At 40.2% G+C, this 16,392-nt stretch overlaps 1 protein-coding gene across 4 annotated transcripts in view; it reads right to left on the bottom strand.

Moving 5' to 3' along the window:
- Ptpn21 (protein tyrosine phosphatase non-receptor type 21) overlaps positions 1–16,392 on the bottom strand; it is an 83,026-nt gene that overhangs the window by 16,546 nt on the left and 50,088 nt on the right. For all 4 annotated transcript variants that reach the window (XM_026400765.2, XM_026400772.2, XM_026400777.2 and 1 more), the window contains exons 9-12: positions 11,488–11,575; positions 10,683–10,762; positions 2,487–2,547; positions 1,586–1,670 (exon numbers count right to left, since the gene is read on the bottom strand). In XM_026400765.2, coding sequence (XP_026256550.2) covers positions 1,586–1,670; positions 2,487–2,547; positions 10,683–10,762; positions 11,488–11,575 — 314 coding nt within the window. The remainder of the gene's footprint in view (positions 1–1,585; positions 1,671–2,486; positions 2,548–10,682; positions 10,763–11,487; positions 11,576–16,392) is intronic.

Raw genomic sequence — 16,392 nt, 5'->3', positions numbered from 1 at the left:
CGACACTGCTGTAGACATTCCCAAAGGGAGGGAAGGAGGCACACACAGGCTTTGAGGGAACAACAATTCATACTGACAGAAAGGAGGAGGGCAGCTCAATGGGAAAAGTGATGCTTGACTCCGATGGTGTGGAGGACCTGGGGATGATGGGGCCCTTGGAGAGGCAGCTTCAGTACAGCAGCAAAGGCAGAAGGAAAGGTTACCCAACAAGCAGATGCAGCACATAGCAATCACTCAGAAGGACAGGGTGAAAAAAGGAAAGAAAAAATAACCTAAAACCATCATCTGAAGAGAGAATAAAGAAAAAATAACCTAAAACGATCGTCTGGAGAAAGAGAAAAAAAAAAAATCAGGGCACTCACAGACCAAGGTAGCGGAGGAGACTGACAACGCAGAAAAGGGCCTTGGTGGGAGGGGGTACACACAAGAAAAGACGGGCAGGTGCAAGGAGAACAGTGAAGAAATACAAAACCACCCAGAGGTGGACACCCAGGATCCACACCCGAGCACATCTCCCCAACTGCCTGCCTTACTGCATGGAAATGCTCATCTTACATGTAAGACCTGGCAGAAAGAGTACGGTCACAATCTGCCCTCGTCCCTTCACACTTCATTCCCTCCTGGCTCCTGATGGGATGGGGCAACTGGACAACTCTACTTGCCAAACACTCCTTTGTCATTCTGTGCCAAGGCATTCACCATCCACCAAAACCAGAGTTGCAGTCAGTCAAGGACCTGCCTCCCTAACTGTTGAAATGCAGCCATCTCTTGAGAACCAGAAAGCTGTTCTCAATGTTCCCAAAACAATGAATCTGCATTCCATCAAAAGGCACAGTAACTGTATGCTCTCTCACAGCACAGCGATGGAATTTTCTTTATATTCAAGTTGTAACTACATTTGTCTCATTCCCTACAATTAGATTCTAAGAGAGAGACTCATCTGCACCAACTCCCTTGGCTTTTAGTACAGACTTATACACAGAGTATGGAATAAACATTGAATAAGTACTCAAGATTCAGTGTTGGGGCACTGTTGTAAATATAGCTTCCGGACTGGAGTTAAGGCTTAGTGGTAGAGCGCTTGACTAACACGTGCAAGGCCCTGGGTTCATTCCTCGGCACCACATAAAAACAAATAAAATAAAGGTATTGTGTCTAACTACAACTAACAAATAAATATTAAAAAATAAATATAGCTTCCTATTGTTCCCACATGAAAATTGCTGTAATGAAGTGTTTAAACCTTTATGGTGGGAAGATCTTAGGCAGGGAGGAAACAAAGTAAGCCTGGGACAGCTTTTACCAGAAAGTGAGAGAGCAATGGGGGAGTGTTAATGGACACTGGAACCAGCTTAAAGAAGTTCCCATTTGGGACCATCTGAGCATCAAAATTTGATACTGCATATTTTCAACATACGTTCAAGAACTTGAATATAATGGCTTGTTCTATAAATACAAACTATATTAATAACAATTTGGGGTGTTACTTCAGCCAAAAACTATCCAGGTTTCAAGACCTCCAAGTCTTCATAGACATTTTCATTGTAATAACAATGTGAGGCTTTGCAGAATTTGTGTACTTTACCTTGGGAAGAAGCATATGGCTCTGTATAATGTCCATTATAATGCAGCTGGGGCGGGGGAGGCATCACATAGGGCTGGGGTTTAGGCTGAGAAATGGAAAGTTGGACACAGGGTTAAAACACATTGCCTATGTAATAGAGATAACATAATTCTCTGCTGAATTCTTCCCCTCCATTAAAAAAAAACTGCATTAGGGGTTAAATATATTACATATGGAATATAAACATGAAGACACAGGTCTTTCTGTACCTATTATTTCCATGTTCCCCACATGGCAATGCCAAACCTTTTATACTGATACCAAGGACATTAGATAGCACAAGAGAATTTGCATCCAAAAAGTTAAAGATGGGCCAGATGTGTTTGCACATGCCTGTAATCTTGCTCAGCAACTTAGGAGGCTGAGGCAGAGGACCACAAGTTGAAGGCCAGCTTCAGCAATTTAGTGAGCACCTTGGCAAGACCTGTCTCAAAATTAAAAGGACTAGAACATAGTCCAGTGGTAAAGCATTCATTTCGATCCCCACTACCAAAAAAAAAACAAAAAAGTAAAAGATGTAAGGAATTAATTTCTTTGAATAAACAGATGAATATAGGATACTTATTATATAGTATAGTCAATCTTATTAGACAAAATCCTCAGGTAATTTAAATATCTTCCAATTTACAATTATTCTTGGCTAATAGTTAAAATTTATAATATTTGATTGGACCTAATATTTAAACATGTTTCATATAATAAATATTATGTTGAGTCTATAGAAAAATCATCATTTGAATAAAAATGATCAAATATAATCATACTTTTATGGGTCAAACTCAAAATTAACACTAACAAAAGACATTTTATTAAGGAAAATGACACCACTAAAAGGAAAAAACAATTATATTTTCCTCCTTACCAGAGACAAGCGTGAAGATGACCTCCTCCTGATTGGGTTCACTGTGATAGTCTGAGTTTGCCTATAAAAACAGGTGACTTTAAGAAGAGTGAAAACACTTCCTAAATTCTAACAAAATAAACTAAGACACAGAAAGGTAAAATAAAAAATATTCTAAGGCAAAAACACAAACTAGATCAATCATAGATTAGTTAGAGAGAAGAAAAAAATCTTTGCTCTCATTTTGGGAGGTCTCTGCCCTTTCCTGCTGCCCAAAGCCCTCTGAGCATGTTCTGAGGCATCACCACCTGGGCCTCCTTCACTAGCAAACTCATCCCATGGGAAGCAGAATTCAGCACCAGTGTCTCCCATGGGCTGGGTTTGCACTAGTGCCTCCACTGACAGTCCTGGTAGGGGTGACCATCAACTTTCAGCCCAGAAGCCCAAAGCAATGAAAACTACCTTAATCAATTCTGTTTACCACATATTCCAAACATTAAGGAAAAGATAAGTTTGTAATTTTAGTGACTTGAAAATTTATATTTCTTCTAAGGAAATAAATTAGGGAAAGCAAAGTTCAGTGGGTGTGTGATAAACCCATTTACCTTTCTTTGCAAGAAACTGTTCTGATTTCTTTTTTTTTTTTTTTGTACTTGGGATTGAACCCAAAGGCACTATACCACTGATCATCATCCCAGCCCTTTTTATTTCTTTTCTTTTTGGTCAGGGGTCAGGGTCAGGGTCTAAGTTGCTGAGGCTGACCTCAAACTTGCAATTCTCCTAACTCAGCCTCCAAAGTAGGTGGGATTACAGGAATGCATCGTTGCAACCAAGTGAATTGGTTTTAAATAGATATATTTTTTTAATGTAACTGAGTGTATTAAGGAATGCATCGTTGCACCCAGTGAATTGGTTTTAATTAGATATATTTTTTAATGTAACTGACATTTATCTGATAATTTGAGATTGTAAACTATTCACACAGATCCCATTTTTGAATAAACAATCAGGTAAAAAAGGAACAAGAAATAGAAAAGCTAATTTCTAACTATTGTTTTTAAACAGAAGTAGATTTTTATTTTTCCTGTGTGTGTTTAGTTTTATTGCAAATAAGATCTAAGAACCTAAATACACTGGATTCTTGGCTTTGTTGATAACTTAAGCAACTGTGCCAAGGAACTTTTAAAAAAAACTTTAGCATCTGTTCCTGGCTCATGGGCTCTTGTGACACATAATTACTGACTACAAAAATACTTTGTGACCTTAAGTTAATGCTCTAAGGACTAATTACTAGAAAAGCCATCATAACAAAGTGAAAATTCAACCCATTTTAATCAGAGAATTTATCATAATGTTAAGCCTCTTGTCTTCTAAATTAACATTATTCTGAGCATTCTAATAATTAGTACCCATTCAAACCCTTTAATATTAAGCTTATTTTGACAAAACTTTTGAGACAAAAAGAAAACTAGTGGATAGTAGGAATTAATATCAGATGACTATAACTGCTTTTACAGGTTGACTTCTGTAATTTCCTTTTTGAATCATTGGAAAGTATTCATGTTGTTGATGGAAAACAGATGTCTTTTTCCAAAGCCTGCTCCATCTTTCTAGTACTCTCCTTAGTGAGGCAGGTCTGCACAAGGCCTCTGGGCTATTTTTAGAATACTCTTTAATTGCATTTAAAAAACACTGCATTTTGTCACTTTGAAATTTACTTTGCCTCTTGTTATCCTTATGACCAGGACTAGGTTTGGGCAGGTTGGGTCCTATGAACTTCATATTCAGTCTATCCAAGACTCGATGTCTAGATGGACTGAACTCTTAAAACACTATAAATTCAAAAATAGGAGAAAGGGTTGCTGATAGGACCCACTATCGACAAACGGCAGCAACATGACATAGTTGGGGCAAAAATAAAACTGTGTTAAACATTAAAAAAAAAAAAAAATCCAAGGATACAGAGCTTAGGAGCAACTCCACCCATGCTATCTATTTTGGCATCTTGCTGGCAGCACCCAGGGTGGAGGCGAACACTGTCCCCACCACTGCAGCAGACAGTTCTGCTAAACACAAAACAGTCTAGTACAGCTTTTTACCTGCCAAATTGTTTGAGCCAGGCGCCTCACCATCAGTTCTAATAGTTTAACCTCTTTCTCCTTGGCACTGTTCTTCCAAGTTCAGTTCACTCTGAGAACAGCCATCCTCAACTTAGCACATAAAACAGAATGCTGTAACTGCTGGAGTGCTTTCCAAATTTGGGGGAATGGTTTCTATACTCATGGGTGCCCTAAAAACAAGGCAGCTAAAAAAAAAAACTCTTAGAAGAAATCACTGCAATGTACACACAAGAGAAGACAATTAAAAATGGCTGCCAGGCCAGGTGTGGTAGTGCATGCTTGCAATCCCAGTGACTTCGGAGATGAGGCAGAAGGATCACAGTTTGAGGCCAGGTGGGGCAATGTAGTGAGACCCTCTCTCAAAATAAAAACTAAAAAGGGCTAGGGATGTATCTTAGTGGTAGAGCATCTCTCTGGATTTGATCCCCTGCACAGGCAATATGGGGCCGGGTGAGAAGGGTGGGCAGAGACACAACTGCCCATCAAAGTAAAATAAATGATAATGCTAATCGAAACTGTGCTAAGGAATGTACGTGATTATCTCATGACATCTGAACACCAATGCCATCAGGGAGCCCCAGTTATTATCCTGATTTTACAGATGGGAAACTGATACTTGATTAAGAAAGTCACTCCTGGTCACATGGCATACAAGTGGCAGAACCAGCATTCAGTTGTGCCATTTTTTTCAGCATGGCCTCTGATAATTTTTTTTATCTTATCCCTTTCCCAACTTCAACTAAGTTAGGAAGAGGACATACCATGGTACCACTGGTGCCCAGCACACTGCCTGGCACACAAGGAAACCCTCAAATGTGTATTTAACAAATTAATTAAAAGCTCTTCTCCCTCCCTATTCCAGGGCAAGTTAGAGCAGTATGTCCAAAGTGCTTCAAGAGCACTGGTTTAGCCAGGAACACTCCTGCAATCCCAGTGGCTCTGGAGGTTGAGGCAGGAGATTTGCAAGTGTGAAGTCAGCCTCAGCAACTTAGCAAGGCCCTAAGTAACTTAGTGAGACCCTGTCTCAAAATAATAAATAAAAAGGGCTGGAGATATCCATTTCTCCCAGAATGAATCATAAATACTTGCACAGGAATAGTTCATAGAAATGGGCTTCCATAATCTACTGGCTATATAGAGATTAAAAACAAAATTTGACCAGGTGACGTGACACACACCTATAATCTTGGATCATAATTTCAAGGCCAGCCTAGGGAACTTAGTGACACACTGTCTCAAAATAAAAAAATAAAAAGGGCTGGGGATATGGCTCAGTGATAGAACACCCATGGATTCCCATCCCTGTATGGCAAATAATAATAATAATAATGATAATTATTCTAGATTTCCCTTAAACAGATTAATATACACATATATACAACTAAGGACAACATTAGTGTCATTTTATTCACATTTGTCAATGAACAGCAACATTCCAAAAATATTAGATTTCTAAGACTACACCATTTTCTACATTGCTTTTCCCTCTGAATTACTAGGTGATAGTTTGTCAAAAAAAAAAATGCTTTTTAAAAAAGGCATTAATTGGGGCTGGGGTTGTGGCTCAGTGGTAGAGTGCTTGCTTAGAATGTGTGAGACACTGGGTTTGATTCTCAGCACCACATATAAAATAAATAAAATAGGGCTGGAGATGTGGCTCAAGTGGTAGCGCGCTCGCCTGGCATGCGTGCGACCCGGGTTCGATCCTCAGCACCACATACCAACAAAGATGTTGTGTCCGCCGAGAACTGAAAAATAAATACTAAAAATTCTCTCTCTCTCTCCCCTCTCTCACTCTCTCTTTAAAAAAATAAAATAAAATAAAATAAATAAAATAAAGGTATTGTGTCCATCTACAACTAAAAAAATTAAAAATTTAAAAATTAAAAAAAAAAGGCCATCAACTGGGGCTGGAATTGGGCTCAGTGGTAGAGCGCTTGCCTAGCATGTGTGAGACACTGGGTTCGATACTCAGCACCACATCTAAATAAATAAATTAAAGATCCATTGACAACTAAAAAAATATTTTTTAAAAAAAGGTATTAACTGCTACTCAGAAGCTAAAGCAGGAAAATCACAGCCCTGGCATCTTAGTGAGATACTATCTCCAAATAAAAACTAAAAAGGGCTGGGAATATAACTCAGTGGTAGAGCACTCCTGAATCAATCCCCAGTAATAATAAAGGAAAAAGAAAAAGAAAAAGGTATTAACTACCAACTACCATGGATGCCTATGATTTACTCAAAATGACTGATTCTCCACTATTTCCCAAATGCAGATTCTGGACTAGTGGCACCCCTGTATCTAACCACCAGAGGGGAACATTTTCATACAGAAATGCACGCAGGACTCCAAAGCTGGCAGTCAGCAGAAAAGACTGTCCAGACCCACAAAGAAATCGAGGTTCCTCCTCCCTGTCAGTACTTACTAAAACCCCATCCCTGAACTAGTGGTAGGGACTCAAATACAAACATGGAGGTGGGGAGAACATGGAAGAGAGGAGGCCTAGAACCTGCCAACTCTCTTTGAACTGTTACTCCTGACCAGTTCTTTCATACCATGTGAAACACAAAGCCCTTCCACAGTCTTTCTTTTTCACAAAATGACCTCTTAAGATTCACCCACTGGGCCAGATGTGGTGGCACATGCCTGTAATCCCAGCAGCAGGGGAGGCCGAGGCAGAAGGATCACAAGTTCAAAGCCAGCCTCAGCAAAAACAAGGTGCTAAGCAACTCGGTGAGACCCCAGTACCAAAAAAAAAGAAAAAGAAAAAGAAAAGTCATCCATGGGAATGGGAAAGACAATAGAATGAATCAGACATAATTTTCCTATATTCATATATGAGTACAGGACCAGTGTAACTCTACATCATGTACAGCCACAAAAATGAGAAGTTATATTCATGTGTGTAGGATATGTCAAAATACATTCTATTGTCATATATAAAACTAAAAAGAACAAATTTTAAAAAATTAAAAAGACTCACCCACTGGCCCCAATTTCTAATAGGCAATAAGAGAAACAGAAAAAGAGTAAAAGGGCTCTTCTCCCTTGGGACTCCCATTATCTCGGGTTTCCATGGTTCACTAAGCCCTCACCTACCAGGCACAGGACATGATGAATAAGGAGACCCTATTCTCATGGAGCACCATAGGCAAAAAAGACAAAAATCAAATCTACAAGAAAACACAGACATGAAATGTGCTAGCCGTCTCTCAGAGGCTGAGAACACAGGCTCTAATCTTGCTACTCCGCATACTAGATTAACAGCAAGGCTAAGACATTTCAAGTCTTCATCCATAAAGAAGCAGCAATAAAAATGTGCCAGACAGGGTGACCATAAGAATTAAAGAAGATACAAGTCCTCCTCATGATGCCTGACCCAGAACAAGCATTTACTGAATTAGTTATGTATTAGTAGAATCATTGTTACAAAAGAAAGAAAAAAAAGGAAACTTTAGTGAGAACTAAGAAAACTAGACACTTGGTAGAGTTCAAAATGCTGCTTTTAAAACTAAATCTTAGAGAATAACTATGAATGTGCCAGATACAGGGAGGAAGGGCATTCCAGAAAAGGACTGGGCTAGGACAGGCCTAAGCACGATTAGGAACCATGGGTTCTGGGAGCCAGAATCAAGGCTGGGCCAGGGAATATAAAACAGAGATGGTGAACCACAGGAGTTGGCACTTAATCCTGTAGCCAGGGAGATGTGGAGAAGAGGAATGTGCTCAGATTTGGCCCTGACCTGTAACTTTAAGAGCCGCTGTGCTACATCTTTTGCTTATCCATTCAGAAGACTGAATGGAAACAAGTGACACAGGCAGGGAGGCCAGATGGGAGGCAGCTGCATAGTCCAGAAGAGAGAGGATAGCTTAAAGAATAGTTGTGGGGCCAGGTGCGGTGGTGTAAGCCTGTAATCCCAGTGACTCTGGAGGCTGAAGCAGGAGAATTGCAAGTTTGAGACCAGCCTCATCAATTTAGTGAGGACCTAAGTGACTTAGCAAGACCCTGTCTCAAAATAAAAACAATTTTAAAAGGGCAGGGGATGTGGCTTAGTGGTTAAGTGCCTCTGGGTTAAATCCCCAGTACTCCCTAATCCTCCAAAATAGAAAAGCTGTACGATTGAGTGAAACCTTTCAAGTCTCCGTTTAGATGTCAGGGTGCTGGGAAGACTCTCCTAACTTCCTAACTTGGGAATTCTGGGTTAGGCGCCTTTCTCCTAACGGATCCTACAGCATCACAGACATACCCAAAAACAGCTCTTAACATCCGTCTCTGTAGATTCACTCAACAAATTCATCAAGGCCTATAATGAGCTGGACATGTGCATGGTGTTGGGAATAGAGTGGTTAAGACAGAGAGTGTCTGTCCCTGTGCATCACTGTGGACCTTACCTGCAATGGGGGATGCAGATAACAAACAAACAAATGAATATGCAAAGTCAGGTGTGTTAAGTGTTATGAAAAAGGATAAAACAGGATAAGGATAAAACAGGAGTAAGGGATAAATAGAGACAGATAATATTGGAGGAGGGTGACACAGGGTAATCAGAGACAGCCTCTGAAGATGATCACATCTGGATGTGATTGTAATGAGGGGAAGGAGGCAAGAGAAGAGATGGGGAAACAAACCTTCCAGGCAGAAAGAAGCAAGTACACCATCCCCAGGGGTGAAACATGCTCACAGCCCAGCAAGGATCCTAGTGTGGATAGAACAGAGTGAGCAAGGAGGAGGGTCAGTAAACAAGGTCAGAGCCAGGCAAAGACCACATCGCGTCCAGCATAGTACACACGGTAAGTTAGATGGAATGCCAATGGAGAGGTTTAGGAAGAGTGAGGGAATCCTAGCTTATTTTCCATAACTCAGATTATTCAGGTTGAGTTATGGAAAATAACCTAGAGGCAGGGGAGGCACAGAAACAGCGAGTCAGAAGCTACTCCAGTGCCCCAGAGGAGAAACAATGGTGGGTGATATAAAGTTGTTAGCAGAGGAGGTGGTACACATGGTCAGATTTCAGATCTGTTTTGAAGGTAGAGCAGCTGGGCTTATTGATGAATGGGATGTGGTATGAAAAGAACTAAGAATCCAGTTTGACTCCTGAGTTTGGAGTCTGAGCAAGTAGTTGTGTTTAGTGTGTTGTCACTTGTCAACATAAGAAACAGGTCTGAGGCAGGAAGCGGACAAGAGATGAAGAGGTCTGGTTTTAAATAGAGCAAACTGATGAGCCTCATGGGTACCCAGAGGGACATGTCAAGTAGGCAGTGGGATGTGGAGGGAAAACGCAGGGAAAAGGCAGGACTTGAGGTAAAATCTGATGCCCGAGACCAGGTGATAAGGCCTAAAGGAGGAGAGAGGAACAGGAGTCTCAGCACTCACCCAGCAGGGCGCTGAGAAGAAACGGCCTGGAGGGAGGAAACCCAGGAGCAGTGCTCAGGGCTGCAGGATGTAGTGGGAGAGAACTCCTGAAATGACCACTGGGTGAAGGTCATCTGACCATGACAAGTATGTCACTAGAGTAGTGGCCCAGGGAGACAGGGTGAAAGGAAGGGGAGAACAAATACGCATAACTCTTTAAAAGAAGTCGCTATAAAGAAAAGCAAGGCACCTGCTGAGACTAGAGGGGAGGGTAGAATGAAGGACACAGGAATATCACGGCATGTTTGTACTCTCATGGGAACATCCAGCAGACAGGGAGACCCACGTGGGCTACTAAAAACATACACCAGGAAGAAGGGGCATAAATTGTGGAAATAGTTTGAAAAGCTGAGTAATCTTTACCTAAAATGCTGACCAGAGCAGTGATTTTTAAGAAAGAATAATATTCCATTTTTTAGCTTCTGAGAATAGAATGGTTCAAATAACTAGTAGAAAGAAATCTCTGAGGAATAACTGACTAATAGAAGTTGGTCCAAAACCAAACTTAGATATAGGAGATATCATTTTAATATACAACATAAATAAAGAGCTTTTAAAAAGTGTAAGAAAAAGCTGTGATTTGATAAAAATTTGCCTTTTTAGGCGACACTATAAGGTTCAAAATTAAAATTCCTAAATTTTATTATTTTCCACAATTTCCACAAGCAGAAGATACTCACAAGTTACATTGGTTTAATCTGTAAAATTTGTGTCGAGCGACACACAGTCTCCATACATATTTTGCTGTTTCCATGTCTTCCTGGCAAACAAAATATACATAAAGTAGCATGAAAGCACACACGACTTGATACTTTTAATGCAGAGTTTGTCTGAAGACAAGACACTTTTGGGTGACAGTATGTTATAGTCACTTTCCACACACTCTGGTTCTTTCATTTTCTAACACTATGCCTATCATATGAATGCTAAAGTAGGATTTAAATGACGCGAAGACAAAAAAAATATCTTTTGTAACAGTGTAAATCTGGTATTAAACCACTTCAAAATGACTTGGAAATTTTAAAACTTATAAAGATATCAACTTTCATTCTTGACAAATATATTAAAAGACTTTTTATAAAAACATTTGATTCAGTGACTAAATATTGCCTTTGTCATGAATGCATAAGTAAATAGCTGTTAAACAACAGATCTGAAGAGCCACTCATTTTTGTATGTGGATTCAGATATTAATTGGTCTTTACATTCTCACTTGCTTAGTCTCAAAGATCGGGAGGATCAGATAGTACTTACTTATTCAAAAACTCATTTACTCAAAAATATTTACCGAGCAACTACTTTTTGCCAAGTGTCATCTTGTAAAATGTTATATTATAAAACTTTATAATGGCTTATAAAATTATGAAATAGTATAATTTTAATACTACCCTCCCCTCCAAACACACAAAAGCCCACAGAGATGCTAACTTATTAACTTTCAGGAGAAGTGTTCCATGCAGAGTGAAGTGTTCCATGTTTACTCACAGTTTGAAACTGGATGGTCTCCTCTTTATTTGCCAGCTCTAATGCAAAAAAGGACTTGTTGTGGGACATGTTAGCAATGTCCTGCCACCTGCAGAACAGAGAAGAGCAATGTGAGTATGTGTATACTAGGAGAAAGAACATATGACCTTTTTTTTTCTTAAAGCTTGATGCGTAACTTAGTATTTGTTAATCATTTTTGAAAGAAAATAAGTATTTTCATCAGCTAGCATGCATTTTCTAATTGAAGTGACAGCAATTATAAATACCTATACACTAAATGAAGGAAAAGACTATTTAAAAGATATACATCAAAAACGGACTTAATGCCACTGAATTATATGCTTCAGATTACTAAAGTGGTAAATTTCATATTCTGTAAAAATTAACTCAATAAAAAATGTAGAGTATATTATCCTCATTTGCCAGATTAGCTTGATGATCAAAGATCCCTATGTTAGCTAGCTGCCAGTGCCTCAACATTTTAAAGGGTGCCCATTACAACGATGCCAGAACAAATATTAACTCGCATTGCTTCTAGAGATACTAAAATTAGTAAGGCACTGCTTCCAAAGAGCTCTTTTAGAAGGTGGGGTGTCAATATATACAACATAAAAGTAAATAAGTCCTGTTAAGTGCTATAGGTAAACAGGATGAAATAAGGTACAAAAGCCGGGAGAACCGCTCTGAAAACCGTCAGGTTGACATTGAGGTGCAAAGAACGAAGGAGTGAACTATTCTGGGTATATTCACTAGGACACAAAATTCTATCTTGCACTTTCTAAATTTTATCATACGTAGCTTTTATATATTATATATTTATATATTGATTTTATTAGATAGCTGGGTACTTTTATAAAAGGGATAAATAGCTCTGGAACAAAATGGGTTTGGGGGTGGGGGTTAGGATACTGGGGATTTGACTCAGAGAAACTCAGCCACTGGGCCACATCCCCAGACCTATTTTGTATTTTATTTACAGACAGGGTCTGAGTTGCTTAGCACCTCACTTTTGCTGAGGCTGGCTTTGAATTCACGATCCTCCTGCCTCAGCCTCCCAAGCCACTGGGATTGCAGGTGTGCACCACCACAATCTGCTGGAATAAAATGTTTTAACCTACTTTATTGACTTCACTATAACAGATTCAATATATGTCCCTTGAACTACTTGAAATAAGTGTTTCAGACTCTGGAGTTTTTCTGTTTTAAGCTACTTTATAAAAACAAAATTTGCATAGACTGACAGTTGAGAATCCCCAATCTGAAAATTCAAAATATAAAATGTTCCAATATCTGGGAAAAGAATTTTTTCCCCCCAGCACTGCAGATGAAACCCACAGCCTGGTCCATGCAAGGCAAGCACCACTGAGCTACATCCCCATCCCAAAACCTGAAACTTTCCGAAAATCGTGATGTGCTCAAATAGTTTTGGTAGTTGCATTACAGATGATCAAACCCGTACTGGATTTACTTACATAAAATCTGTTAAAATTAAAAATCAATTTAGTACTGATCTATTGTTTATTAAGCCTAAAAATTATCATCATATTAAATAAGATGGTTGAAAACATTCCTATCCAGTGATGAAGACAACCTGGTAGATGCCTCAAGTTTCTATGAGACCACTTGGGCACCATCAGAGTCCTGCACTTAGGTCCATGTTCCTCTCCCTGTCCCTTAACTCAGCATGCTGGGAAGACTTAATGTAACTGGTTTGAGGAAAAGGTAGAACTGCCAGGGGAGCAGCCCTGTCTAGAGCAGTGCAGCATAGGAGTAGCTGCATCGAGCCAGGTCTGTTCTCTGCAGAGAACGTAAGGCCCAAAGACAGTACAGCAAAGGAACAGAAGGGAGAGTTGTCAGCTTAGGGAAACAATTCTAAAAAGGAAAAACTAGTTCAAGACAAAATAAACTTGAATAACCTGTGTTGGCAGGAATAGTACAGGGATAAGAGGAATAAAGGGAGATACGAAAAAAGGAGCTATTTAAAGTGGAGAGTATCAGTTCTAGTCTTGGTTAGGCCAGTTAATAACTTGACTTTTCTACGCTTCAATTATCCCACATGCAAAGTGATAATAATACCTGTTGCTCAGAGTTGTTACAAAGATTACATGTGAATATTCAGCAAAGCACCTGGCTCATGATAAACTGCACGTGATAAAAGGCAGACACAAAGGAACCAAAAACTGAAGTGGCAGAATCTGTTTCAAGCTACTTTATAGAAATAATATTAACTTAATTTTTCATCAAGATAGACTCTCAGAGTAAAATACTTCTATGAAATAACATTGAACTTTCTAAAATTACAGATTTTAAAGAGTTATAATGTAGGGATTGAACAACATAACTCATTTTACTTTGTTTAAGATATAAATTGGAACACAGAATACCAGGAATTAACCATAATTTCATTCATTACTCAGAAATTGAAAGGGTAAAGTTTCTAAGCTGGAAAGCTTGAATATAAAAGATTAGGTATTATTAAGTTCCTCTGTTACACCCAGATTCCTGAGATAGTTAAGACAACACCGTACTGGCCATTTAGCCTAGGGCCCTGTGCAGTTCGTCACAGGGCCTGGACCAATCAGTTTGAATGTGTAACCCGCTTACAAATGACCAATCAACCCCCGCCCAATCTGTTCCCACCAATGAATGTGCCAATCACGTTTCAGAGTTGTTGTTCAATTTCCCCGCGCCTCATGATGATTTGTTCTGATGTATGCAAAGCCTCCCGCCCTCCCCAAAAAGTGTACTTAACCTCTGTTTGAACCTCTGCTCGGGGCTCGGAGCTGCGCTCCCTTCTTGAGTGGGCACAGAGTCCCAGCGCGCTGGAATGGATCCCCAATAAATCCCCTTTTGCCAATTGCATGGAGTAAGTCTCTTGTGTGGTCTCTCCCTCCGACGTTCCACCGGACCCCCCCCTTACAAAATTACATACCACAGTCAGGTGTGGTGCCACACACCTATAATCCCAGCTGCTTGGGAGGCTGAGGCAGGAGGATCACAAGTTCAAAGCCAGCCTCAGCAACTTATTAAAGCCCTAAGCAACTAGCAAGATACTGTCTCAAAATAAAAAATAGGCAGATCCAACATGGCGACGGACGCGGAGAGATCAAGTCTCTGACCTCTTCAGCTGCGCAGGCATAGGGAGTCGTAAACAATCTATCTGTTTGCTCGGGATCACTAGGCAATGCTGAGCTGACATGGATCTGGGGCGAACAGTCTGGGCCTCTCAGAACACACACTGAGCCCGGATCGGCTGAATTCAAGCTCCCATTCCGTTTGCCTGCTTCCCGCAGACAAACAGCTGCGACTCAGCACTAATCCATCTCACTGAAACAACTGGTCAGCCTTTTCGATCCTACGGAGGTAAATGCCAACCGAGCCTTCACAGGTAGTGGCCACAGGTTTGAAACAGGGCTTGGGAGAGACAGTAAGGACCCACCCGTTGCATTGGTCACCCGGCAAAGGGAAACGAACTGTCGCCATTTGCAAGAGATAAAACCATGGCAGAGAACTGACGTCACCAGAATGCGGCGGAGGAGATAACTTCATGGAAACCTGCGGCGACAGGTGTGTAACCCCCTAGCCTTCCCTCTCCACACAGCGGGGAAACCTTAAGGGCCCCTCCCAGCTCTCCTGTGAGTGCGATAGCCAGACCTAGGGAATCAGACGTGGCGTGAGACCCGCAGCGCAGAACTCCCGGCTACCACTCCCACCAGTGCTGACAACTGAGGTCTCTTGCACCAGCTACCGGGAGCATGGCTACCGGAGGGCAAATAAAATTCGCTGAGGATTCTCAGCCCCAAGCTCTACAAACTTAGGGTCTGAGGGAATGGAAAACAGGGAGAGTGTGCCCAGTCGTTCATGAAAACAGGGCTCCCGGGAGCAGCAGACCTGGTGTGTAGCCAGTATTGTGGTGAGCGTCACCAGTGAGAGGGGCCTGACTAGAGGAAAAGTGGGGAAGTGACTAGACACAAGAGGAGGCCCTAGGCACTCAGGATTGGAGACTCGCCCAGTCTGGGAGGAGGAACTGCTGCACAGTGATTGGTTTCCACGTATTGACAAGAGAAGCTTGGCCTGGTGGGCACAGCTCCACCTACTGGAAGAGAAGTTAATCAAACTCTAAGACAGAATTTATTAGTTTTTTTTTTTTATTTGGGTTTTTTTCATTTTTCTTTCTTGTTTTTTAAATTTTTTTAAAATTTTATTTTTTTCCTTCTAATTTTAATTTTTTATTATTATTATTATTATTATTTTAAAAAAAAATGTTTTTCTTTTTTTTATTTCCTATTTTTTTTCTTCTTGTGTCTTTTCATTTCTTTTGAATTTTCTTATTCCCCCTTCCTTGAATTCTCCCTGCTTACTCTCATTCTCTTTAGTGACTTCTTCCCTTCCCTTCTAATACCTTCCCTCCCAAGCATCAAATAAATTTATAGGAGTAAACAGTAACTCAGCAATCAAACAGAACAAGAAGTAACATGAGCAGCATGAAAAAGCGAGGAAGAAAAGGAGTACAAACAATGCAGGACAGCCTAAATATTCAGGAGGACCTAGAGTCATCAGAAAAATGGTCATATAAAGAACTCAAGGAACACCATAGACAGATGGAATGGAACCTTAAAGAGGATATGGAGACAACAAATTCAAACAGTGAAAGAACACATTGAAAACGAATTACATAAACAGATAAAAGAAGAAGTTAAGCATCTTTATCAGGAGATAGAGATTATAAAAAAAAATCAAACAATAATTCTAGAAATGAAGGAAACGATAAACCAAATTAAAAATTCAATTGAGAGTATCACTAACAGAGTGGAGCAAGTAGAAGCCAGAACGTCAGATACTGAAGACAAAATATATCATCTTGAAAAGAGTCTAGCCAACTCAGAAAGGCTGGTAAAAAATCAC

Source organism: Urocitellus parryii, chromosome 6 (genome assembly GCF_045843805.1).
Source record: "Urocitellus parryii isolate mUroPar1 chromosome 6, mUroPar1.hap1, whole genome shotgun sequence".
Taxonomy (NCBI): domain Eukaryota; kingdom Metazoa; phylum Chordata; class Mammalia; order Rodentia; family Sciuridae; genus Urocitellus; species Urocitellus parryii.
Note: the sequence above shows the minus strand (reverse complement) of the source record. Positions and strands in the feature narration are given on the sequence as shown.